The sequence below is a fragment of the Ceratocystis lukuohia genome, assembly GCF_044167205.1.
Source record: "Ceratocystis lukuohia strain C4212 chromosome Unknown Supercontig7_pilon, whole genome shotgun sequence".
NCBI classification, from domain to species: domain Eukaryota; kingdom Fungi; phylum Ascomycota; class Sordariomycetes; order Microascales; family Ceratocystidaceae; genus Ceratocystis; species Ceratocystis lukuohia.
In genome coordinates this window covers 104,780-129,428 of record NW_027263526.1, presented here as the reverse complement: position 1 = coordinate 129,428, position 24,649 = coordinate 104,780, and the positions used below count along the sequence as shown (strand labels likewise).

The following is a 24,649-nucleotide window of genomic DNA, read 5'->3' as shown; positions in this document are numbered from 1 at the left end:
GAAGAGATGAAGGGATAGATGGTATTTGACGAATTGGTGCCTCTATTTGATCTTTTGAATCCATAGAAATAGCATCACTATCGCTAGGCTGTTGTGATGACTTTTTCCACTTAATCTTTATATGGAAGACGATATTTGAACTGACATGAAGAATGCAGAGCTGTTGTGTGATATATGGCATACGTCTGCAAAGTGCCAATTTCAGTGCATGCTCATTGTCTGTGATCACCACATTTGGTCGCTGTATATGGGTTTTTTGACGTGCTTCTTCAGTACAGGAAATAAGCCAGTTGTATGTCTCTTCATTCTCATTGCTTATGAAGCCATAGAATTTTGGTTTAGTTTGCTTGGTATTGCTCACTATAGTGCCAGTAAATAACGGCATTGTTGGATGAATGTTGGATGAACTACATGGAGGATGGGTATTGTGGGGAATCTGCCTTTTGTCGGATTAACCCTGGGTAAACTCTAGCCTGAATACTCCAGCTTAAGTGTGCGTGATGGAAGAAGTTAACACTTTAGAGAAAGAATAGAGAAACAAGCTTCACCATAACGATCAATCTGTATACCAGCACGGTTCCACGTGCGGTTGTACAGGATCACGAGTGACTTCCCAAGTGATAAAAATCTGAATTCAGTAGATTGTTCCGACAGTTTCCATATTTTCAGCTGCCGAGGGAAGCAAAAAACAAGCTAGTAACTGGGCTAGTCCCATCGCCATTCTTAAATCTAATCATACGAAAGATATTTTCTTCACGAAGAGACTGAATGACATTTTGTATAGGTAAATTGTCAGGGAGCGAATCAAACTAATGGATGTATTGGCATAAGAACAGAAACAATCGTTGAAGAAGAAAGAACTAACTGATACTACAGATGATGGAGGGTTCTACGCTACTTTATACTGATGGAAAGAGGGACTGCTTCTTGCTGAAGGTCTAGACCCCCCGGGACCATTCCGGGGGGGACGGTCTGAGAGAGGCCTTAATGAATATGCCGTCTCCGGTGATTGCGTCTGAGACATGTCCTAATGAATAGGCCGTTTCCAGTGATTGCATCTAAGACAGGCCCTGAACCGATAGGCTGTCTCAGGGGGATTGCGTCTAAGGGAAAGGCCCTAGGCAAAGCCTCTATGGGTTGCAGGCCCTAACATAAATAGCCGTTCGGAGTGTCTCTTTGTAGCTTTTCTTGGAAATTGGTGATGTCTTTGGTTATAAAAACAGCATCAGGAAGTTGCCTTCGAAGCGAAGAAGGAATATCTCGTGGTTGAATTGCCGAATGTGTTGACAAGTTCTCGATTAACCGCTTCATATCATCAGCAAGTACACAAAGTGTAGACAATGCAGTAGGGTGGGCTACAGCTTTATGGTTTGTATACTTTGGAAGGTGGGGTCTAGGTTTCACTTGATTGTGTTGTGTGTGCACTATTACACGCTAGTATCTTTAACCCGTAAAAGAGGACCCACAATTCATAAGGACCTTGCGTAAACACAATCCCCCTGAAATGGTCTTTGAGGTCTACACCTTTAGAAGAAGCAGTCCCTTCTTCATCAGTATATAGTAGCCTATAACTCTGCACCAACTATAGTAGTAGTTAGTTCTTATCCTCAACTGATTCAACAGTTAAGATCTATTCTACAGACTGTGATGATGATTTTTAGCTGCTTTACTCAAGTTTGGCCCCACTTTAAAAAGATATATGACTATTTTATTGGCTAGATTATTGTCAAATTGGGTAGTTATGTGATTGGTTCAATTACTTGGTGATATGTGGGGCATTAAATTTACGCTAGTAGGAAATTGTTGTGGTGCGAATAGGAATACTCATATAGAAATGGGTTGAGATCCGCACTTCAATCGAGAATTAGATGGACAAGGGACAACCACAAGTCACAGATCTCTTCTTCTTCTCCTTCTACGGACATTCAGTGTGTCCTACCAATTTATACGATTAAGTTATGACCCCGCCATAACTGCGCCTCACACTACCCTCCAGTCACTGTCACACAAAGACAAACCATCCCTCAGTCACTATCTCATGAATATAAACTACCACCCGGTTGCTGTCTCATAAATACCAACCATCCCCTGGTCACTGTTTCATGAATACAAACTAACCCTCGGTCGCCACGAGAAACCACCCCTCGGCCATTGTATCATGAATACAACTTGTCCTTCGGTCAATATTCCATGCCAAAAGGTGATTCTTATGTATATATATCTCAACCCTCTTGTTTTCAGCGTCCGCACCAGAAGTTGAATCCAGATACACTTCTCGGCCTATTACACACCGCACACAGAAAGAAATTCCAAGTCCGGTATCAAATACCGCTTATCATCATCATGTCTACACCATTGAACATCCCTCTCCCTACAGTGGGGCTTCTGCCCATTCTTGAGCCTCAAAGCATGGCTACATACCCACGCTGGAGAGAGACAGGTATGAAGATTGCCGAAGACTATGGCTTCGCCGGCTATCTTCACACTCCCCTTGACACTACCAGTGAGGAGGAATACCTCAAGCTCCCAAATGGCCTGGCGAAAGCACTGCGGGCGAAGCAATTTTTCCAGGCCTATCTGCATAAGGAATTCGAGACCATGTACATCGGAGCCTATGTCAAGCTCAACGCTCGTCAAATTTTAGAAAAGCTTGACAATCATTTTTACACATATGGTTACGACGAACTCCTTAATGCTGCAGAGGAATTTGACGCACTCTGGTCATCTGCTGACTCCCTCCCACCCACCGAGTTCGCACGGAAGCTCATCAATATTCTTGGACTCTTTTCTTATCTGAAAGCCCCTGTCGACAAAAAGTTTACTCTTGCACTGCTAGGGCATAAAATTGGAAGGAAAAATCCGGAATGGCTTTACCAAGTCCGAAATCTTTTCTACGAGAAGCAACCGGATGAGTGGATGACCCCTCATGAGTTGGTACGACACATCAATGGAAACCTGGGAAAACCAGTCCGTGCTGTTGAACCCTCTACTACCCCCGGCGTCGTACCAGTCACTGTCAAGAAAGACAGCAAGAAGAAAAAGAAGAAGGTAGGAAATTGCCCTCGCCATCCCAGGGGCGTTCATGATGACGAAGAATGCAGGGAGCACCCAGACAAAAGAAGGCCGCTGAATCTACAAAAGTCGTGACCATTGGACGATCAGCTCGAAATGCTCTTTTCACCTCCACTCCATCCTCAATCGAAGAGGACTCCGTTCACCCTGGCCTTTGGCTTGTCGACTCATGTGCTTCTTTTCACATGACCGGAAACAGGAGCCTGCTTGCAAACTACAAACCAGTCGATATTGAAGGATCCGGAGGGATGCTCTACACACAGGGTGTAGGCAGCGTCACAATCAACACACGAATGTCCACAGGAACAAAAGTCTTACCCACACTTGAAGATTTCAGACTTGTCCAAGGGCTCTGGTACCGTTGTCTAGGCCACGTTTCGCCATCTTACATCTAGTAGGTAAACTGTCAGAAAATGACTAAGCAGACATGCAGGAAAGGACACCCAAATGTAATCCCAAGTATGTACATCTCAGAGTCGAATCACTTAGGGGTTGACGAAGGAGAGAGAAAATGATCAATACAAGCAATTCCACAACACAAACCCACGAACGAAGGGATTAAACATATCGGCCGCTGACTTGCAGTCAGGGGACAAGTTCGCTTCATGCTGGACAGTAATTCTGGCTAAAAGGCCTCGCACATCAGCATCTGAAACACGTATGAAGCATCTCGGAGACCAGATCCACGCGGACTTGATCGGGCCAATCACTCCAGCGTCGTCAGAAGGGTACTAGGGGGTTTAAATCTACTAGATTTGCTACCTGAGGGGAACAAGGTCATTTCTTCACAATTAGTCAGATTTCATGAAAGCATGCCAAGCGTATCCAACTGTAGTGCCCCACATGCATCGAAGCCGGGTCAAGAGCGCACCGTCTCCAGTCCACCGCTCCCACCTCACGGCTCTGTGCCTGGACCATCAGAGTCACCACTAGTTTCGCTAGGGCCTCCTGCCCGGATCTCTTCAGCTCCGACCTCACCTGGGGGTCCTTACAGACCAACTGTCACGTCAAAAAATACTGACACCATCTCAAGTGATGTGGACATGATCCATGAAAGCCAGCTGACACACTCCGAACGATTCTCGCTTTAGCTAGCATCAATAAATGGCATATTCGACTGGCTGATGTCACAACTGCCTTTCTTCACGGAAAGCCCAACTGTAGTGAGGACATATATGTTTGTCTCCTTGACAGATATCGAAAGCAAACAAATGATGGATATGAGCCTGTAGCAAAGCTCCGAAGGGCACTTGATCGCCTTCGACACGCACCGCAAAGATGATTCGAATCCCTCGAAAACCTTCTGTCACTTGGGGTTCTCTCTGAAACCCAGACCTTTGCGCCTTCATTTCGCCATGATGCATCATTCCCATCCATGTTAACGACATGCTATTCCTCGGTCTAGACACTGAACGTCTTTGGGAAGTCTACGATCAAATCCACGGAGTCTATCCCATGAAGAGCCTGGAGCAAGTCTTGACATAACTGGGAATGTAAATAACTATTCCTCATCGTTCATGAAACAGCCTAGTCTCTTCTCCCTCGGGACATTCCATATTTGGCGACCATGCAACCTGCCCCACCCTTCGTAAGTCTTCAGCCACAGCAGTCTTAACGCCACAGAGCATGTGTCTGGAGCGCCACGCAAAAAGCGCAGTGAGGGGTCCCTGTCCGGGGGATCCTCGGATAAATAGCAATGGAGCCAGGTCTGTGACACCCTGGAATTTCCAGTATGAAAGGTTGTGATCGCCCTGGGTTCTCTACCAAAATATCCATGGATGGTGTCCCTGCTCACCCTGTCTGAATATGCCGCACTAATTTATCATGGTGTTGTGGATAGGATAGGCAGGCTCTCTAGAACGAAGGGCCTACATTCACAGCACCATTGGTCGCACTAAGTGTATCCCTTTGCGGCGGACCGATCCCGCCATTTAGCCTACTTAAGCCCTATTTATTCGAATACAGCTTAATGGTCCTTGGCTTAATTTCTTCGTATGATGAAATACACGTCTGAACCGAGCAAGTTCTCGGCGATGTGCCACGTGCTTGCTTAATGCTGGTCTAATTAGAGTTAGAATCTTTACAACATTTGTTCAGACTTCTATCCCTTGCTTGTGGTATCACAAACAGACTAGATGTTTATCTCCGACCGCAAGTTACTGAACCCACAGGCATGAGCTCATTCGCCCACGCCCATCCAGCTGTGACGCGTCTTGAATATATTCAGCTTAATATATCTACAGAGTATCCTTGGACTAGATATAAATATGTAATGTGGGTCAGCCACGTAGCAGCGCCACAGTGTGGCTGAGACTACGTACGCATCACTACACTGAGCTTGTTGCTGAGGACTTCCAGCAACTGTGGAAGGCCAACGTGGAAGATTATATGGACCGCGGCCGATCGTTGTTAAGGCTGGGCCTGTGGTGGAGGCTACACGAGCCCCACAAGGCAGTCAGTCCCATCATACTATCCCAACCCTTACTCATTCAGGTATCTTGAATAGTTTCTCCCCTTTCCACCTCCATGTGGAATTCCTCGCTATTCCCGAGCCTGCCTGTACAACATATCTACAATCATCCTGGGGTGGCTTGGGAAGAGCTTAGATCGAGGGATAGGACGCTGTTGCCGCGGGCTAAGAACCATGACAACTGAGACTCTCTAATGGCTCTTTAGTGCCATGGCTGCCAACTCGAGTGGGGTGCCATTCAGCCGCAAACTCAAGAAGGCTCCAGTGGCTGAATTTATGCTTGTAGGTTACTGATGCTAGAGCCTTGGGTCTTTGCTGGCAAGCATACCGCAGTGGGCAGGAGGAAGCTTTTCCGAGCAGTCAGAAATCCGTCAAAGGTGGGTTTAGTAGTAAATCTCATCATCATGATGAGCTAGGGCTTTTAAACAAGGTTACAATATATCGAATGATATTATCTATAAAAGTATGATGGGTGCGGGAGAGGGTGGTGTAATAGCCCTTGTCTTTCCTCTCCCTGGCATACAGCCGCATTACCACTGCTTCTGAGAGCATGGGGTCTTCAGCTAGATCATGGAAACCGGAGCGTCTTTGTTCTCCTCAATGTCCAGGATCAACTTCCTAATCTCAGTGTAAATAGCCTCCATAGATTCATCTCGCTCCTTCTCATTCTCAATAAACATGCCCTTCATCATAGGCGTCTCCTTTTTCCCGCTATTCCACCCGCCTTCCCACTCACGCTCCCACTTGTCCGCCCACGCCTTCATCCGCTCCTTCTCCACATCCACCGCCCCGCCATCCTGGTCCCCTGTCTCCGTGGCTTTTCTCTCGGGGAAGTTAAAGTAGAAGCAATCAACGTCGAAAGTCGTACTAAACATAGTGCGTTGGATTGTTTTGATGGCCACCTTTTCAAGCTTTTTGGGGTTAACCATTGCTGCATCCTTGTAGTATTTAGTGCCCAGAATCGTCGTCCACTCTTCATCGCCAGCAACGACCGTGACGTCGGCTTTAGCATCAAGGCCGCGATTCTTGCGAATCTCGCTAATGAGCGTGTCCGTTTTCAGGTCTCTATTAGTCTCAGAAATTACCCAGTTGACACCGCTGGGAACTTTGCCATGTTTTGCCGAGAGAGCAGTATATATCTCATCCAGGCCAAGCTTGTTCTCACGTTCGGGCTCCATGTCATTGTTGGCAGTAATGATAGTGGCTATGTTGATCCAGGGATGGAAGCTGAGGATATTAATCAACTGGTAGTTTCTATCTCCATTGTGGGAAAGGACGAAGTCAACATTAGAAGCGCTCATGACTAGGTAGCCATGGTCCTCTAGAATCGTAGCCTGGGCGAGCTTGAGAAGGGATAGAGCCAAAGGCAAGCAAACTGAAAGAAATCTCATTGCCGGGATGCTGTGGGGGATGTAAAGAAAGATGTCCAAATATTGTAGGGGGAAGTATTCGGTTGGAAGATTGGTGTAGAGAGAAGATACCGTACTTATGACTTCAACATGAGCGGCTCACGTTGGCTTTTTAATGATTTCTCAAATGCATTTCATGAACTATTCAACACTGAGCTAGGCAATTCTTACTATTCTTTTCTTACAAATCAACGAGGGCTATGAGCTATGCTACTGCGCTTCTCACCAACCCAGGGTGGTCCACAGAGTGTGCTGACTTCATGTGGCCCCACGCTCCTACAGCCCGGGCTTATAGATGACTTTTGCATCAAATCACCAGCCAGTCTACATAATAACCCAATTTAGGTCTCACTTGAGTTATCATGAATCAAGGCATGAAAGGTTCAAGACGAGCTGGTTGTAGTATAGGCTTTGCCCTTGGTGGTAGGTCATGCTCTTTCTATGCTCATATGCCATGAATGATGTAGTACAAAGGTATCTAGATGTCAGTAGCAGCCTACAACACCATTTCCACCCTTACTTTTAGGGTGTGCTTTGCAATGACAACTAACTCCATACCAAACCATACATCGTGGCGTTAGAAAAATTCCAGTTCCATTATTTAACAATGCAAATCTGAGCATCAAAATGAGGCACTTTTCAATAATGGGGAAACCATAGGCTCATTCATTGCCTGATATCAAACCACCACCATCTCACAAGCATCCTCAGCTTCTGCATAGACGAATGGTGTTATAATGAGGCAAATAATATCTGCTGTTCTAGACACTTGAAAACCACAAGGGGGGGGGGGCTTTCGCTTTCTTCCTCCGCATCGCACAAGCGCACAGCCGCTATTCCGTGGAGCACGGGGGGTAAGGACGAAGCCTAGCTTGATATAGGTATTTCATTTACTCCCCAGGGAAAGAAGAAGGCTGAATCTTTCCAAAAAGGTGTCGTTGCATGCTGCTTTTTTCAAACAGCAGGGCAATTGGGGCAGGGATAGAAGTTCCTCGGGCGAACTAGCTGCATCCTTTCGCGCATGGATCAGAAGTCTTCGACTCGTCTAGTGTTCTAGGGCATCCTTATTCTCCTTGGCGCCTGTGGTCTAGTCGCTAATTCTGGGGTATAGGGCGATCAGGCATAAGATTCGTACTTTTCAGCAAAAAGATTCTCACTACAAACCCCTACTCGTCTTCGTTTTCGCACTCGTCGTCCGAGTCGCTGTCCGCGTGACCCTCCGAGTCGCTTTTGAGCCGCGGCCACTCCACCATCCCTCGATGTCCCTATTATTGCTTTCGTTAATGCAAGCATCTTAAGCTATGCGTCTATGGCTCCCACTGTGGAAATTAATAGTAAAAGGAATTAATTGACCTATTACTTTATTCCAAAGCGACCATATTTGTGATAGCTATTGTGTAGCTAACCCATGACAAGTGGGCTTAAGAATTCTGTTGTTCACTAACGCCGCCCGCGCAAAGTACATGCTGATGTTGATGACTGCATCCTGCTTCTTGCGGCCGGGGGTGGCCGGTACCTCTTTTGTAGACCCAAGACTGTGGCCTTCGCATATTTCAATGGCGAATCGACTAGTTTCCAGGCCTCCGTCGGTGCAATAGGCCTACTGCAGATGCGTCTTGGTGCAGGCTTAGAGACCATAGCCAAACACCATGCATTGAGGGCAAGAAGGAGCTAACCTGGGGGTGGGTGATAATGCTAGTTAGTATACAAGTACATGGATGTGGCATTCGTCGGCTGGCTTAGACAAGGACTAAGTTGTAACCTGAACCCTGGGCCAGCTTCTTGACGTAATTGTTATTGCAACACTTGACCTCACATGTATTAGTCAAGATGTATGACCCAAAGTGTGGAATCGAGTGTCTGCCTTCATTACTACCAAAGGCGGTGCCTGGCATCACAAGCTTACAACAATGGGTTTGCTCAATCTTCTTAGTTTCATGCAAGAATTGTAATAAACCCATCCTGGAGTGTTGTGTCAGAAAAGGGCAGTCCGCTTAATGAGGCATTTATCTTCAGGATCAAGAGCCCATGGTTAATGATCAGCATTAGGGGATTGCTAGTACACGGGAACCATCCATAATTGGGAGTTTCTTTTCTTATGACTAGAGAGTCAAAGTCCTTTTAGAATAAACAGCCAGTGGCATGATTACGTAGGGACTCTATGATCAGAGTATATTAGTTGAGACTAACTAGCCTAGCTATAGCTCAACTAAGCCTCGCGGAACCTAGCCGGTTTATATATCCATCACTACCATGCTCTAGATTAAGCACATGGGCCTTGGAAGAAGACCCTTGATGTCTGATACTAGCCCTAACGTCTGGGCGAAGTGGATCAGGGTCAGCAATCCTGGTAACCCTGACTTGGGTTACTGGCAAGTTTGCCCAAACGTTATCAGACATAAGGGCCTTCTTGTGTGGCTCAAGCATGTTTTGTGGACAGGAATTAGAAGCAAATGATGGGACGAACAAAAAGATGGGGGGTCAAAGGAGCTTCAACCAACCCATTAAGCGGTAATAGACTGTGGTTCGCCGCAGCAAGAAGCACTAGTTAGTCCACCAAGATAGAGATCGCATAAAGCCGCCATGCTGTCGTTGATAACGGCATACCAGGACGCAGTTGGGTGGAGATCTCAAGGGCGTTGAACAGCTGGTCTTGTAGTCAGAGCACCAACGATGCACTTACCTGGCAGATATGATAGTATCGATTACAGGTACTTGAGGGCTCTATGGGGCGCAAAGCTAGAGATCCAATGTCTTCCCCTAACCTACTAGAAAGCAGCATGCAACAGCAATGGCGGCCTCGTAATCATTGCCAAAGCATGGAGGCCTAAAACATTGGCAGGACTTTCTAGTAAACCTAGAAATCTTGCCTTGGACTGTGCTCTGTCTGCCAAGACAAAATGGACCGAATGGTCGTGGTTGTATACTTGCATGGATAGCTGCCACGCTTTAACTTGAAAAGCACAGTCCTCACTCTTTGTAGCCGCCCTAGCCACTGACTAGTGCAAACTTTCTGCTCCTCAGAAGCCGCAGCTTTATTGTGTATGGCGTTGTCGCAATAATAACCCTAGAATGTCTAACCCTGAGAAGACGTGAGCTTTAACGTACACGATAAGCATGCGCACCAAACAAGTATGCACACCAAAAAAATCAACACTCAAGACAGAAAGTGGCATAAAAACACAACAAAGCATCTACAATTAAGGCTGAGTGCTATGTTCTTCTGCAGACATTGTAGGAACTATTTGACATGTTCTTGCATTATGACCAGTTCTACCACATGTCCTACAGTGCCTTTCATTCACTAGCCCCGACCCTGCTTGACCACCACTTCTCGATAATTCCCCCTGTATCTGTGTGCTAATGTCCTTTTGATCAATCGCCTGCCTACCATCTTCTATAGTCATTGTTTCTGTATTCTGTAGCCGCCTTCTTTTTGCTGTGTGTTGCTTGCCAAGGGTCTCGTTTGACTGTCGAAGCGTCTGGTTCTCAGACTTCAATAATGTCATTTGATGCATTATTGCCTTTGTTGCCTTGGAAAATGACTTCAGCGCCTCAAGAATAGATGCTGGAGAGCTACTTTGATGCTTCCTGATTCGTCTTTAAAGGTATTCGGATTGAGAAGTGGCCTCAAGTACTGTCTTTGGTGTCTTGGGAACCCATGGGTCGGGAAGACTGGCCTCATCCTCGAGTGATGTTGGGGTCTATAGCCACACATCAAGCTTAGAAATGACACTTTCAGAATCTAAAGGAAGAAGTCCAGCTCCTCTAAATCCCCCCTTGATATTTCTTTCTGTCATAGTGGCTTGATGGCCAGCATAAAATGCTGCAAAGAAGTCAGTCTTGGAAACGTGGGTTATCGAACACCTGATCAGATGCTCGATTTCTTGACCATATGCCTTCTTGAGAGGTCCAAAGCAGCCAATATCAAGAGGCTGGAGTATATGAGATGAATGAGATGGCAGACAAAGTGCGATAATGTTGTTGTCCTTGCAGTGTTTCTCAAAGTCAACTGAGTAGTGGCTTTCATGACCGTCGAAGATCAGAAGGCGATAGCGACCACTAGATCGTGCCTTTGTATGCCGATCAAAGTGCTTAGGCCACTCAAGGCCTGTCTCATCATTAGTCCAGCCATTGTGGGTTGTCGCGATAGCCAAATCCACTGGAAGGTTGCTTTCTAGGTACCAGCTGGCAAGGTGATATCGGCCCGCAACTACGATAAACGGCGCGATCGACCAGCCTTCGGCATTGATCGCCTGAATGGCAGTAACGCATTCCCGGTTTCCAGGCTGCACTGACTTTGCCTTTCCACGTCTTTCTGTGCCTGTGGCAACCATTCCACTCGCAATTAGGCCCATCATAAACCGAGTCTCATCAAAGTTGTAAATATCCACAAGGGTAATGCCATACTTGGCGATTGTGTCCTCCACGAGCCTGAACCAATTGCGAATAATAGTAGGATCTTCGCATTTGGCTCTTTGATAGTGTGTTGGATGAATGTTGCATAAACTACATGGAGGATGGGTATTGTGGGGAATTTGCCTTCGGTCGGGTTAACCCTGGGTAAACCCGAGCCCGAATACTTCAGCTTAGTTGTCCATTGTGGGTGTTACGCCTGCGTCTATGATACGGCAGTTGTAACCCTGCGACTATTGACCACAGTAAACAGGCGCTATAATCACTCACGTTGATGCATATAAATACGTGAGTCTCGGAAGAATAGCTATCCTAAAATGTACGTCGATTCTCTGATTCTAAAAGCTTGATGAAGAAGGAAGCAAACTCTGTGACAGACTTCCGAAGCTGGCGCTTCGTAAGTCTATCTCAGAGCGGGGTCAGGGTCCGATTGTCATGTGACCCTGAACCCTAAAACCTACACCATGATGGAAGAACTTGACACCTGAGAGAATGAATAGAAAAACAAGCTTCACCATAACGATCAATCTGTATACCAGCACGGTTCCACGTGCGGTTGTACAGGATCACGAGTGACTTCTAAAGTGATAAAATCTGAATTCAGTAGATTGTTCCGACACAGTGGTATCTGCGATTAAATCGCGTCTTGAGGTCTGGTTGTCGCTTGACGAAGTTGGAAGCCCAGCACTTAGCAACAGGTGTCGGCGAGCAGTTGATTGGCCATTTCTTCAACACCACGAAGTCGCGGAGGAAGTCCTCGCGAATCCAGGTCGATGATAAACTGTACAATAGTTTGCTCTTCTAGATCAGATGGCTTTCGTGATTTGGGGGTCCAGTGATGCCGAGATTGATTACCATTGTGCCGGCGACGTAACTTATAATAGCCCACTTTGTATGTCTTTGCAGCCTGTCGGAGACTTAATCTTCGGTCATTTTCAAGGGCTTGAAGAGCAAGAAGTATATCACGCTCGTTATTTGGTTGAGGCATATTTAATAGTTGAGAATTGATTGATCAAATGGAAGAAAGTAAAGTTGGTTGATTTTTGGTGCGCATGCTTATCGCGAACGTTAGACGAGAAACAACCACAAATCACACATCCCTTCTTCTTGTCATTTTTGGGATATTCAGTATGTCCGACCAATTTGTCCTATTAGTTCTGACTTTTGTGAACTGATGATTAAAACGAAGAACTAGATTTATGAAAAAAACCGACCGATAAATAAAATCTAATGAAGGATGGAATCTGCCATGTTATGGAAAAAGTGGGAGCGGGTCGCTTTGATGCTAAAATTCTAATGATGAGAGATGGGCTTGAATCCAATGACTGTGACGTGATGAGAGGCGGAGACTAGCACAAAAGTGTTAGATAAGAATGCCGATCTCTTAGGACGATATGATGGTGGCAGCCAAAGCACCCGTTGCTGATCTTGCATAATCCAGACATCATCCTGGCTAATACTATAGCTGTGAGATCGAGAGGGAAACGAGGATGGCTTGTCGACAACAAGGGGCAAAAATGATTGTTCAGTATTCAAGAACACTGATTGGTCCACTATGCCATGACGGCCCTTAAGGGTCTGCAGACACGCACCAGAAGTCGCATCCCAGATATTGACTGTGGAGTCAGAAGACCTTGATACCAGTCGCTGTCCATCACTTGTGAAGACCACTGAATACACAGAATCACTATGGCCCTCAAGGGTCTGCAGACACGCACCAGAAGTCGCATCCCAGATCTTGATTGTGAAGTCCGAAGACCCTGATGCCAGTCGTTGTCCATCATTTGAGAAGACCACTGAATTCACAGAATAACTATGGCCCTCAAGGGTCTGCAGACACGCACCAGAAGTCGCATCCCAGATATTGACTGTGGAGTCAGAAGACCTTGATACCAGTCGCTGTCCATCATTTGAGAAGGCCACTGAATACACAGAACCACTATGGCCCTCAAGGGTCTGCAGACACGCACCAGAAGTCGCATCCCAGATCTTGACTGTGGAGTCTTCTGACCCTGATGCCAGTCGCTGTCCATCATTTGAGAAGGCCACTGAATACACAGAACCACTATGGCCCTCAAGGGTCTGCAGACACGCACCAGAAGTCGCATCCCAGATCTTGACTTTGAAGTCCCAAGACCCTGATGCCAGTCGCTGTCCATCATTTGAGAAGACCACTGAACTCACAGCATCACCATGGCCCTCAAGAGTGCCCAGACACGCACCAGAAGTCGCATCCCAGATCTTGACTGTGGAGTCAGAAGACCCTGATGCCAGTCGCTGTCCATCATTTGAGAAGACCACTGAATTCACACAATCATCATGGCCCTCAAGAGTCCGTAGGCAGACATCCCAGTTTTCTTCCACCCGTGGCTTCGGCTCAATCCAGTCTGGCTCTTCATGACTGTATATTTGCCTTGTCAAGCTATTTGTGGGGCTGAATATGAGAGCTGAGACATAAACCTGCAGTGGTGCAATTTCAATAACTCCCCCATGAGTGAAGAGGAATCTTTGAGCGTCTTTGACAATTTCTCGTAGATCTTGTGATGCTTTCTCCTGCTACAGGTTGTTAATCAATGTTTCATCACAGCCCCTCTCGATATGGCAAAGATACTTACCAAAAAGGTCGTCAGCTTTTCCATTATTCTTGCAGCACTAGAAATGCTGTGTAGAAGGCTGATTGCCTCTAACCACTGAAGGTATTTTTCGTTAAAGAAGGCTAAGATCCCATTATTCACATTGACTCCATCATCTGCTGCAGACTCGCAAAGATGATCAACCCAGAAGATGCAGAAGTAGTGAATAGGAGCTAGTGGATTACTCTCAGGGACTGAAACCTCATCAATCAGGCACCCGGGTGTCTTCAATCCGTAAATGTCACGCTGAAGCTTTTCGTGCAGGATATCAAGTGATCGTAAGAGGACCTTGTGGTGCTGGTGTGGAATTCCGAAAGGTAGGATCTCTTGCAATGCCTTATCATGAAAATAGTCCTTCGCTGACTGGTGCACAAAGGACACAACATTGTTATGAATTGTCAAGAAAGACCCGCACGAGGCGATGAGTTCTTCCACTTCTATTGTTCGCTCGTGTTCAAGTCCTTCGACAAGGACACGCAGCTCGTCCAAAGTGAGAGGTCGGTACACAATCAAGACATAAGCAACAATATCTTTACAGAGCTGTGCATCCTTGGACTCGGAGATGTTCATCATCATTCGCTGGTACAGTGGATCAAGCCCAGGTGGGAGGGACTTCATCGTATCCAGCATGTGCCGGTTTCTGACTTGTGAGTTGGAAAGCTCGTGGCAAACCAGGGCTACCCAGAGGAAAGTACCGTTTGAATTCGTCTTCAAGTATTCGAGTATGGCCGCCTTCTTCGCCTCATCGCATTTTTTTGTGCGCATAAGTTGATCCACCTTGAACTCGATAAACGAATCGACTGCCGCAGAGACTGAATCTTGGTTTATTTCAAGGTGTATTTTGACCTTATGCTTCGCATTTTCTAGGGCGTCTTGAATATCTAGCCAATTGCGGCTCGACACAATCCATTTGGCCTGCGAGGGCTCGGTGATGAATTCGAGCAGCTTTGGTCGATCTACACTGCACTCATCTAGGCCATCAACAACCAAAATGACCTTCTTGAGACTCGGGTCGTTCACCATCGCGGTTAGTATGTCGCAAAGATCGTGCCAAGGCGTTTCAGTTTTGAAAAGCCCCCTCTTGCAATCATACTTGTCTCGCACATGTTTAATGAGCCGTGGATTGCAGCGTGCTAGATGATAGATGAGGCCTCGCACTACAGAGGTAGCTGTATTGTGCTGATTGCTTGTAGCTTGGCAAAAGAAGTAGGACAGAGTCGATGAACTTTCCAGCGTCAACTCATCGATGATGCCACAAAGCAGCATTGTTTTGCCCTTGCCGGGATCTCCTTTGATCCAGAGGATTTTTGATTCGCTTCCTTTTCGGAACTGTTCGAAGCTGTTGTGGCTAATGATCCATTTATAGGAGTCTTTCAGTAAACCGCCCTTTGTGCTTTCAATAGCTTTCTTATCTGTGCAGGGATCAGCGACGTAGAGATCAGAAAGGCATCGCTTGTCGTTTTCGTCCATATCGTAGTGTTGACCTTCTGTATGATCATTTCCTGCCACAAGAGTATTAGCTCAATAACTACACGAATTTGTAACAAAGGTCGAGTAATACCATTTGCAGCCAAAGCCTTGACACATTTAGCAACAAGGTCATCATTCTCCTTGAGATAGTTTTGCGTAAGTGCTGCGATCTTGCTCAATGCACTGGAATCAAGTAGAGTGACATCCATGAGACCACTTATAACGTCGAGTCGGTGATAATTCTTTGTGCCCCCATATCTATCTTTCAGGCGTTGGTGAGCGCCCTTGGAGCTTGACGCCATCTTTTCAAATGCCGAGGTTATAGAGCTTCGCAAATTCTTAATTTCAACGACATCGCCAAGGCCTGTGCCGAGGCTCACGGCTATCGTCTCGTGGCGTGGAAAAAGCTTTTTGGCCTCCTTGATGAGGGTCTCACACGGATTATTGTTGCCAAAAGCTGCATCGATGAATTCAATGCCATCTCGGCCAAGTTTGAAAGGCTTGAAAAAGGCTACAGCTGCGGATGTCGCCCTTGCAATCTCCCAAACCGTACATGTGCTAAGGCTTGTAGTAAGTGGAGGATATGTTGTGAAGATAGTCGGCAATGTTTCAACATTGTTCTTAGTTACGGCCAGCACAGCGCTATGAAATAAATGTGAGATGTTGGATGTGAGATCTTCTGGCTAGATAAGGCTCAAACTTACGTCTTAACACAGTTTTCTTCGTAGAAGCACAAGTCGCCATGCGTACAATTACTGGGTGTAGAGGTTGTTCTTTCTCTGCGCTGTTCGACACATGATGCCTCACAGCAGTTATTCCGAATTGCTACTCTGATAGCAGCTTCCAGCTTCTTGTCTGAGAAGGCATAGTTCGACCGCTTGAATATTGTGCGCTTCTCGCAGAAGCCAGTCTCGGAAAGTTTCTTATATGCTTTAATCGATTCGTCAACATTCATTTTTAGCCGCCCAAGCATAATAGCGATGATGCTGCGATAGTCTTGTTAGCAAATTACCCATAAGATAAAGGTAGAACTTGGACCTGGTAAAAGCCATACCCTCCGGTGCCTGTACCACCAATGAGATCAAACCTGTCACAGGGTTTTGGAACTTCAGGTAGATTCTCTAAATGCTTGATGCGTTCCATGATCTTTTCCAAAATCAGTAAGCTCGAAAGCCCACGGACACCACCGCCATCTATACAAATCAGCGACATGAAAGCACGCGAGTTTTACACGAATAAAGGGGCATACCGATAGAGAGGATTCTTTTTGGCGGCCCAGTAGCTTGTCTCGTAGATGAATCCATGACTGTCTGGTTCATACTGCAAAGCTGGAAAAATGGGAGCCTGTAATCAGGATAGAGGATAGATGTAACAAAAAGAGCTGGGTGAAGAAAACGATCTGGATGTACGGAATGGCTGTACTATGAATGAATCTCGTGGTAAATAGCTTGGTAGAAAAAACGACAAAGGAGGAGAAACAGGAAAAACAAGAGAAACAGGGGAATGGGAAGCATACCATCAAGTGAGGGGAAGGACAACCACTCGCCCGGTTTATTACATATGCAAAGGTGAGGATGTTGTTGGCGATTATTGGCTCAATGTGCAGCTTTTGGTGGCCAACTACGTACGTAGCGTAGTATTTTCACTAAGCACCATGATGCAATGACGGATTGTAGCACAGTATTTTTTTAGCGCCATGCCCAATCCTACTGTCGGAACAATCTACTGAATTCAGATTTTATCACTTTAGAAGTCACTCGTGAGCCTGTACAACCGCATGTGGAACTGTGCTAGTATACAGATTGATCGTTATGGTGAAGCTTCTTTTCTATTCATTCTCTACGGTGTTAAGTTCTTCCATCATGGACAACTAAGCTGAAGTATTCAGGCTCGGGTTTACCCAGGGTTAACCCGACCGAAGGCAAATTCCCCACAATACCCATCCTCCATGCAGTTCATCCAACATTTCATCCAACACCTACTGAATTTAGCGAAGCATAATGACGTAACATGCACGATAAGCATGCGCACCAAAGAAATAAACACTCAAGACAGAACATGGCATAAAAACACAACAAAGCATCTAAACAATTGGAACTGAGTGCTATGTTCTTCTACAGACATTGTAGAAACTATCTGGCATGTTCTTGCATTGTGACCAGTTCTGTCACATGTCCTACAGTGCTTTTCATTCACTAGCCCCGACCCTCCTCGACCACCACTTCTCGATAACTCCCCCTCTATCTGTGTGCCAATGTCCTTTTGATCAATCGCCTGCCTACCATCATCTATAGTCATTGTTCCTGTATTCTGTAGCCGCCTTCTTTTTGCTGTGCGGTGCTTGCCAAGGGCCTCGTTTGACTGTCAAAGCGTCTGGTTCTCAGACTTCAATAATGTCATTTGATGCATTATTGCCGTTGTTCCCTTGGAAAATGACTTGAGCACCTCAAGAATAGATGCTGGAGAGCTACTTTGGTCCTGCCTGATTTGTCCTTCACAGTAGTCAGGTTGAGAAGTGGCCTCAAGTACTGTCTTTGGTGTCTTGGGAACCCATGGGTCAGGAAGGCTGTCCTCCTCCTTGAGCAGTGTTGGGGTCCATAGCCACAAATCAAGTTTAGAAATTACACTTTCAAGATCTCAAGGAACAATTACAGCTCCTATAAATTCTCCCCTGATATTCCCTTCTGTCATAGTGGCTTGATGGGCAGCATAAAATGCAGCAAAGAAGTCAGTCTTGGAACCGTGGGTTATCTAACACCTGATCAGATGCTCAATTTCTTGACCATATGCCTTCTTGAGAGGTCCAAAGCAGCTAATGTCGAGAGGCTGGAGTATATGAGATGAATGAGATGGCAGACAAAGTGCGATAATGTTGTTGTCCTTGCGGTGTTCCTCAAAGTCAACTGAGTGGTGGCTTTCATGACCGTCGAAGATCAGAAGGCGATAGCGACCACTAGATCGTGCCTTTGTATGCCGATCAAAGTGCTTAGGCCACTCAAGGCCTGTCTAACTATCAGTCCAGCCATTTTGGGTTGTCGCGATAGCCAAATCCCATGGAAGGGTGCTTTCTTGGTACCAGCTGGCAAGGTGATATCGGCCCGCAACTACGATAAACGGCGCGATCGCCCAGCCTTCGGCATTGATCGCCTGAATGGCAGTAACGCATTCCTGGTTTCCAGGCTGCACTGACTTTGCCGTTCCACGTCTTTCTGTGCCTGTGACAACCATTCCACTCGCAATGAGGCCCATCATAAACCCAGTCTCATCAAAGTTGTAAATATCCACAAGGGTAATGCCATACTTGGCGATTGTGTCCTCCACGAGCCTGAACCAATCGTGAATAATAGTAGGATCTTCGCATTTGGCTCTTTGATAGTCGTATCTACGATTAAATCGCGTCTTGAGGTCTGGTTGTCGCTTGACGAAGTTGGAAGCCCAGCACTTAGCAACAGGTGTCGGCGAGCAGTTAATTAGCCATTTCTTCAACACCACGAAGGCGCGCAGGAAGTCCTCGCGAATCCAGGTCGATAATGAACTGTACAATAGTCTCCTCTTCTAGGTCAGAGAGTTTTCGCGATTTGGGGATCCAGTCATGCCGAGATTCAATACCATGGTGCCGGCGACGTAACTTATAGTCTTTGCAGCCTGTCAGAGACTTAATTTTTGGTCATTTTGAGGGGCTTGAAGAGCAAGAATTATATCACCCTCGTTATTTGGTTGGGGCATATTTAATGGTTGAGAATTGATTGATCAAATGGAAGAAAGTAAAGTTGTTTGATTTTTGGTGTGCATACTTGTTTGGTCCGCATGCTTATCCTGTACGTTATACATTTCTCCCATGTGGTAAGTAATAATGCCAAGATATAGAAATGCACTCTACAGCTCGGAAATAACAATATTCATACCACCAGCTGCTTCCATATGATTAGAGCTAAAGGCGTTTGTATGGGCGATACGGCACACGAACACCGAACGAAATAGCAAGCAAGCCAGTCTCCCATAACAGCGATAGAGGAGATTGTATGCCTGGGGTTGCATAGGTTTATAGGCACATAATCATGTCCACAATGTACATCGACCCAGTCCTGTGCCGGCAAGTATCTGTGGAATGCAGATAGAATACATATATGCGCATAGAGCACGAAATATGTGTCTGCTGCATAGTAGCAAATCAAATCATAGGGATCCGTATGCTCACTGTAGAAATGTGGACAGGGTGGACAGGGGCAGGGTACGCAGTAGATGAGTGCTGCAAAGATGCTTTTACTTGATTCAACTTGGTTCATAGCTAATACGGTCTTATTTAGTCAGCTCACAGTATATCGCTGGATGCTAGAGGTAGTAAATGCCACTAATAGGCCTAAGATATGGAAGAAACCTTGAACAAAAAAGCTAAACTCCGAGAGCAAAATAGAAGAACTTCGGCCGAATCAGCCGAAGGTGCTAGTACGCGGAGGGGACTAGCTTAACATTGGTAATTGTAGAATAGATCTTAAATGTTGAATCAGTTGGTTTATTAAAGGGTTTAAGTCTATGCTACGTCCTGGAACTATTCCTTTTGTATTGTGGTGTCAATCATGTCACGTGACCAGCCACAATAGGTTCGGATAAGTGGGGCACGTATGGGACGCCACTTAACATGTATACCGCGCCACGCAACAGTAATCGTGCGGTACACTGTTGTGACGATTTTGCATAGAGAATATATTCACTTTAATCTATCTACAGAGAATTCTAGGACTAGGTATAAATGTGTGAAGTGGGTCGGTCATGTGGCAGTGCCACAGTGTGGCTGAGACTGCGCATCTCTACATACCCAACCCGCATAACTCTGTCTGCTTTGTAATAATACATATGCTAACTGCAGACTTCCACCTGGTCCCAAGTCCTGCTTTCCTCCGCCAACACCTCTCACAACACCGCCAGCCCTTTGTCTTCCATTACATTATTAGAACTTCCAAATCTCCAATAGCAATGCAGCGACTGTGAGGTCGTAGGATGACACCCACGATACTGCAAAGTAACCAACGCTCAACTCAAAGTAGCTTCAACCGGAGAGCGAACGCCCCGGATTACTAGACTATTACGGGCGGGGCTCAGAATTGCCGGGGAATATTTTAGCGCTCTCTAGAAGCATTGAGATCAAGTGCTCTGTTCGGCCGAACGTTTCTGTGGAAGGTATTCTTTTAGCTGTCCCCTGTCCTGTCTACCTCTTGATATAGAATAGTGTATTTCACGGCTTTCTCTGCATACATGGTAGGCCTGCTCACCTCCTTGATAACCAGGTCCTTCTTCTACTGCTCGTCTTATGGTTGAGCAAACTCTCCTGCTATGATAGCACTTGACTTCCTATAGACAACCAATAGGAGTTGACTGCTCTCTTCATCGGTTGCGGTTGGACAATTGATAGCACAGATGCTACTAGACCAATGAACCAAAATAGCAAACCACTCGGAAGTTAGGGGTATATCGAGGTGAAACGACAAGATCTAGCCTCATGTGGCACATTCCATCCTGACTATGAAGAACTCTGTGCCTTATTACTCTTGACTGCCGAAAAAGTCTTGCAATGTATCATAGAAGGGTCCCATTGTCTTGCTACTTGAATCAAGGGTAACCTAAAATCGTTTCTTTAACTGCTGTTCTTCTTGTATATAATGGTGGCTATGTCTGCTCTGTCGAAGCTATCTATCTCCCGTTCTGCTCACCACCACTCACTTCTGCATCTTTTCTTTGCTTCTCTGCACTTGCATCTTCTCTTCCCCTTCTTTATCTTGTTTCATCTTCATCTTATCCTTGCTCTTCTTCATTTACATAATCCGTTTACTCTTCCGTATCTACATCTACATTCACTTCCTTGTTCCATTGTTTTTATCCTTACGGCATCCACCAACACCTATACATACAACTACATACAACACGACCCACCAAGTAACAAAGACTTTCTCTTTATTAAATCCGCCACAATGCAGCTCATCCACGCCATTATTGCAGCTGTTGCCGCTTCCAAGGCTACTACGGCCGCTCCTTTGGGCGGGGAATCCCGCTTGACTCCTTCCAGCATCGCCAGGTCTTCTGATGTGAAGTACATTCGTAACCTTGATGACTGCAGCACCGTCTGTGGCAATGGCATCGTTGAGGGTGCTGATTGCAGCAAATGTGTATCCGAGAGGCAGCCTAGGGCTTACCACAAGAACCGGATCCAGGGCCGTTACAAGGCCAAGAGGAACGGTGACGACGAGAGCGAAGATGAAGGTCAAAACAAGGTCAAGAGACGTGACGACGATGAAAGCGACGACCAGAGCGATGATGAGAGCGATGATGAGAGCGATGATGAGAGCGATGATGAGAGCGATGATGAGAGCGATGATGAGAGCGATGATGAGAGCGATAATGAGGGCCAAGGCAAGGTCAAGAGACGCGACGGAGATGAGAGTGACGACGAAAGCGACAATGATAGCGATGATGAGAGCGATAATGAGGACCAAGGCAAGGTCAAGAGACGTGACGGAGATGAGAGTGACGGCGAAAGCGACAATGATAGCGGCGACGAGAGCGGCGATGAGGGCGACAAAAAGGACTAGATTCAGGTTTATTACAGCAAAAGAAGCAATGATGATGGGAGTGAGGATGAGGAGGATAATTACAGGGATGAGAAGAAGAATAATCAGGACCAGATCGGAGACGACAGCGGCGCGTCGGCTTTGACAACTATATAGCTATCTTCATAAATAAAGAGGTAGACTCAATCAATCTAGACGAGAACGCATGTATTGTACTAGCTATCCTTGGTAGAGCTTCGTTTTGTCTATTTTAGGGAGTATACTGTCACATACTGTTGTAGGTCTAGAAATGGGTATGGGACATAGGAAGTTTAGGGACGTATCTGTGTGTGAGACTTGAGATTATGGGCCAGTCAGGTAGCCCAGAAGTTGATGACGACGACTAGAGACAGGTAAGCTTTGATTCAAGCTTCAGGTACGCAAGAATATACTCCCCTTTAGTTTTGGTGCCAGAGACTATCCTGCCGGCCGCTACATCCACTGCTACCATTAATGATGGCCGCCGAATAGCAGAGCCCTTTCCCAGAAAGCCAACAAGTCTCTGATCATTTACCGAGATGAATACCATTCCCGAGACCAACTTTTCGTCACACATCAAGCAGCCGTATTCCTTATCTGTGCAACGAGGAAACAATAGTCTAGAAACATATAGCACGTATAGCAATCAAACTATGAGCAATGCAGCAAAAGAGGGGGCGCAACAACGTGGCACGGGATGGAGGGCGGTGAGACAGAGCGAGATCAAGACCAAAGACAGTATCGAGATAGATGGACTCTGGCTAGGGAGCCACCTCGAACTTATTTTCCCAACAATAACAATGCACACATCCATGTTGATGTTTATAGTCTACGCTATCCTACATGTAGCTCTGTAAGGCCATTGTGTCATTTCACAAGCTAGCCTAGATGATAGGCTTGTGTAACCCGTTGTCCGTGACCCCAACAAGAACATTCCCAAGATCTCACCCACATTACCTCTAGCATTTACATCCACATCACTTTTATCGAAATTGGGGCTGGAAAGGCCAACGGGCTTTCGCGCAAGCTACCTCGGAAGCCGCCAAGCACACAGCAAAATGATATACGGACAAAGGAAAGCTGTAACAGCTCTCAACCCCTCACCGCTTGTCTGCTTATACTTGAAGAAAGTTATGAGACTGAGACTGCTACAAGCCCAAGCTCCTACACCGCCATCTTGCTGAGAACCATACTAGAACTCCGAGACCCATTTCTTAGCCACTCCGTCTCACCATTCCTAGTATTGCGATTCCTTGGCGCGGTGGATCCTGACGGCTCGCTCCGCCCTGTATGAAGCTTGTAGCCTACAGCACTGGAAGGGCTAATTCCTTGTTTGCAGTGTTTACTAGGATCAAGCAAGACAAATTGGTGGTGGCTAATTCTTTTCTTGGAAGACTGCCTGGTGCATCAAAATGAAATGGTAAACGTGGCCCAATCCACCCCTGCCTTTTGCCAGATTCTGCCTAGGCTGTCATCTGGCGCCGGGTGACAGCCCCATTTACTTACCCCCCATCATTGGACCCATGGACCCATGGACCCATTCTTTGAAGCACATTGCAGTAGCATCTGTACCCATTAGATTCAGTTCAGCGAATATGGCATGACGCAAGCAGTGGCAAGGCATATCAGAAGGCGCATTATTGTACCTGGCCTTCTTTACAGAATGTGAGACTGTGGACTCCGGCTGTTGCTTGTATGCCAGCTTTGTTACTTTCTGACATCGGAAACAGTTTTACTCTCAGATGATCAAGAAAAGTACATGCATTGTCCCCACATAAAGAGCACGACGCCTTGAAGCTCAACTGCCATTGGTCTTACCATAGCTTGGATCGACTCCTGTTGTCTCAGCCTGCACAACTTCTCTTCCCCCAACATACCCATGCTAGCTTAGCGCTTCGGTACTTTTTAGTCAGCAAGCATATCTTCCATGGGGCATGTGACCCCTGTCTGAATAGATAACCCTAAGGATTGTATACCATGTCTAGTTGTTAAAATCACAGGTGATAAGGGCCGGCCGGAAGGAAAAAACAATGGATGAACACTTAGACCTGTACTATACTTTTCACCCTAGTAATATTTGTTTGTTCCTTATCTCGAAACTTTTGGCTTGGTACTATTATTAACTGCGAGCCCTCCTTACGTGTGATGTGTCCATCACGCCTTTCTCGTATTCCGTCCTCCATTCGCACAAATGGACTACCCCGCTCCCCAAAGTTAATCGCCTACTGAGACAATAGGCTAGCTGCATCCACCAAGAGTCACCTACCACAGGTTATGGGTGTTTCACATCTTCTAAGATATCGTTTCTTACCTGGCCTTGATGTCATAGGTTCAGAGATGACAAAGGATTTAAGTGTTAGGGCTGTGCGTGAGCCCCACAACACAGCCCCATCAACTTTTCCATTCCATAAACCCACTCATAGTTTCCGATGAGCTTTCTTCCTTTTCTTTTCAATGTAGAATCTTTGATTGTTTCTAAATCTTGCCTTCAAGATGCATCTACCATGACCATATAACAACATTTTACCCCCTCTCTCTCCTTTTTTTTTTCTCTCCTTTCTATTCTTTTCTTGCTTGTCATTTTTTCCATCATACTTC

General features: G+C 46.1%; 6 protein-coding genes across 6 annotated transcripts; 2 read left to right on the top strand and 4 right to left on the bottom strand.

Moving 5' to 3' along the window:
• Nucleotides 1–2,343: 2,343 nt before the first annotated feature.
• On the top strand, nucleotides 2,344–3,441 carry HOO65_070024 (uncharacterized protein; the record flags this gene model as incomplete). Its single annotated transcript, XM_071005092.1, has 3 exons — nucleotides 2,344–3,048; nucleotides 3,102–3,338; nucleotides 3,403–3,441. The coding sequence occupies 3 exons, from the start codon at nucleotides 2,344–2,346 to the stop codon at nucleotides 3,439–3,441; spliced, it is 981 nt and encodes a 326-aa protein (XP_070856742.1).
• Nucleotides 3,442–6,105: 2,664 nt separating this feature from the next.
• On the bottom strand, nucleotides 6,106–6,933 carry HOO65_070023 (uncharacterized protein; the record flags this gene model as incomplete). The annotated part of the gene is made up of 1 exon (XM_071001220.1): nucleotides 6,106–6,933. One exon carries the CDS (start codon nucleotides 6,931–6,933, stop codon nucleotides 6,106–6,108), a length of 828 nt encoding a protein of 275 aa, XP_070856741.1.
• Nucleotides 6,934–10,655: 3,722 nt separating this feature from the next.
• Nucleotides 10,656–11,833, bottom strand: HOO65_070022 (uncharacterized protein; the record flags this gene model as incomplete). The annotated part of the gene is made up of 2 exons (XM_071005075.1): nucleotides 10,656–11,427; nucleotides 11,829–11,833. The coding sequence occupies 2 exons, from the start codon at nucleotides 11,831–11,833 to the stop codon at nucleotides 10,656–10,658; spliced, it is 777 nt and encodes a 258-aa protein (XP_070856740.1).
• An 827-nt stretch (nucleotides 11,834–12,660) lies between these two features.
• Nucleotides 12,661–16,774, bottom strand: HOO65_070021 (Vegetative incompatibility protein HET-E-1; the record flags this gene model as incomplete). The annotated part of the gene is made up of 6 exons (XM_071004808.1): nucleotides 12,661–13,923; nucleotides 13,983–15,502; nucleotides 15,562–16,112; nucleotides 16,175–16,456; nucleotides 16,525–16,663; nucleotides 16,720–16,774. 6 exons carry the CDS (start codon nucleotides 16,772–16,774, stop codon nucleotides 12,661–12,663), a joined length of 3,810 nt encoding a protein of 1,269 aa, XP_070856739.1.
• Nucleotides 16,775–18,476: 1,702 nt separating this feature from the next.
• On the bottom strand, nucleotides 18,477–19,082 carry HOO65_070020 (uncharacterized protein; the record flags this gene model as incomplete). Its single annotated transcript, XM_071005178.1, has 2 exons — nucleotides 18,477–19,025; nucleotides 19,080–19,082. 2 exons carry the CDS (start codon nucleotides 19,080–19,082, stop codon nucleotides 18,477–18,479), a joined length of 552 nt encoding a protein of 183 aa, XP_070856738.1.
• A 2,354-nt stretch (nucleotides 19,083–21,436) lies between these two features.
• Nucleotides 21,437–22,054, top strand: HOO65_070019 (uncharacterized protein; the record flags this gene model as incomplete). The annotated part of the gene is made up of 1 exon (XM_071001219.1): nucleotides 21,437–22,054. The coding sequence occupies one exon, from the start codon at nucleotides 21,437–21,439 to the stop codon at nucleotides 22,052–22,054; it is 618 nt and encodes a 205-aa protein (XP_070856737.1).
• Nucleotides 22,055–24,649: the final 2,595 nt, after the last annotated feature.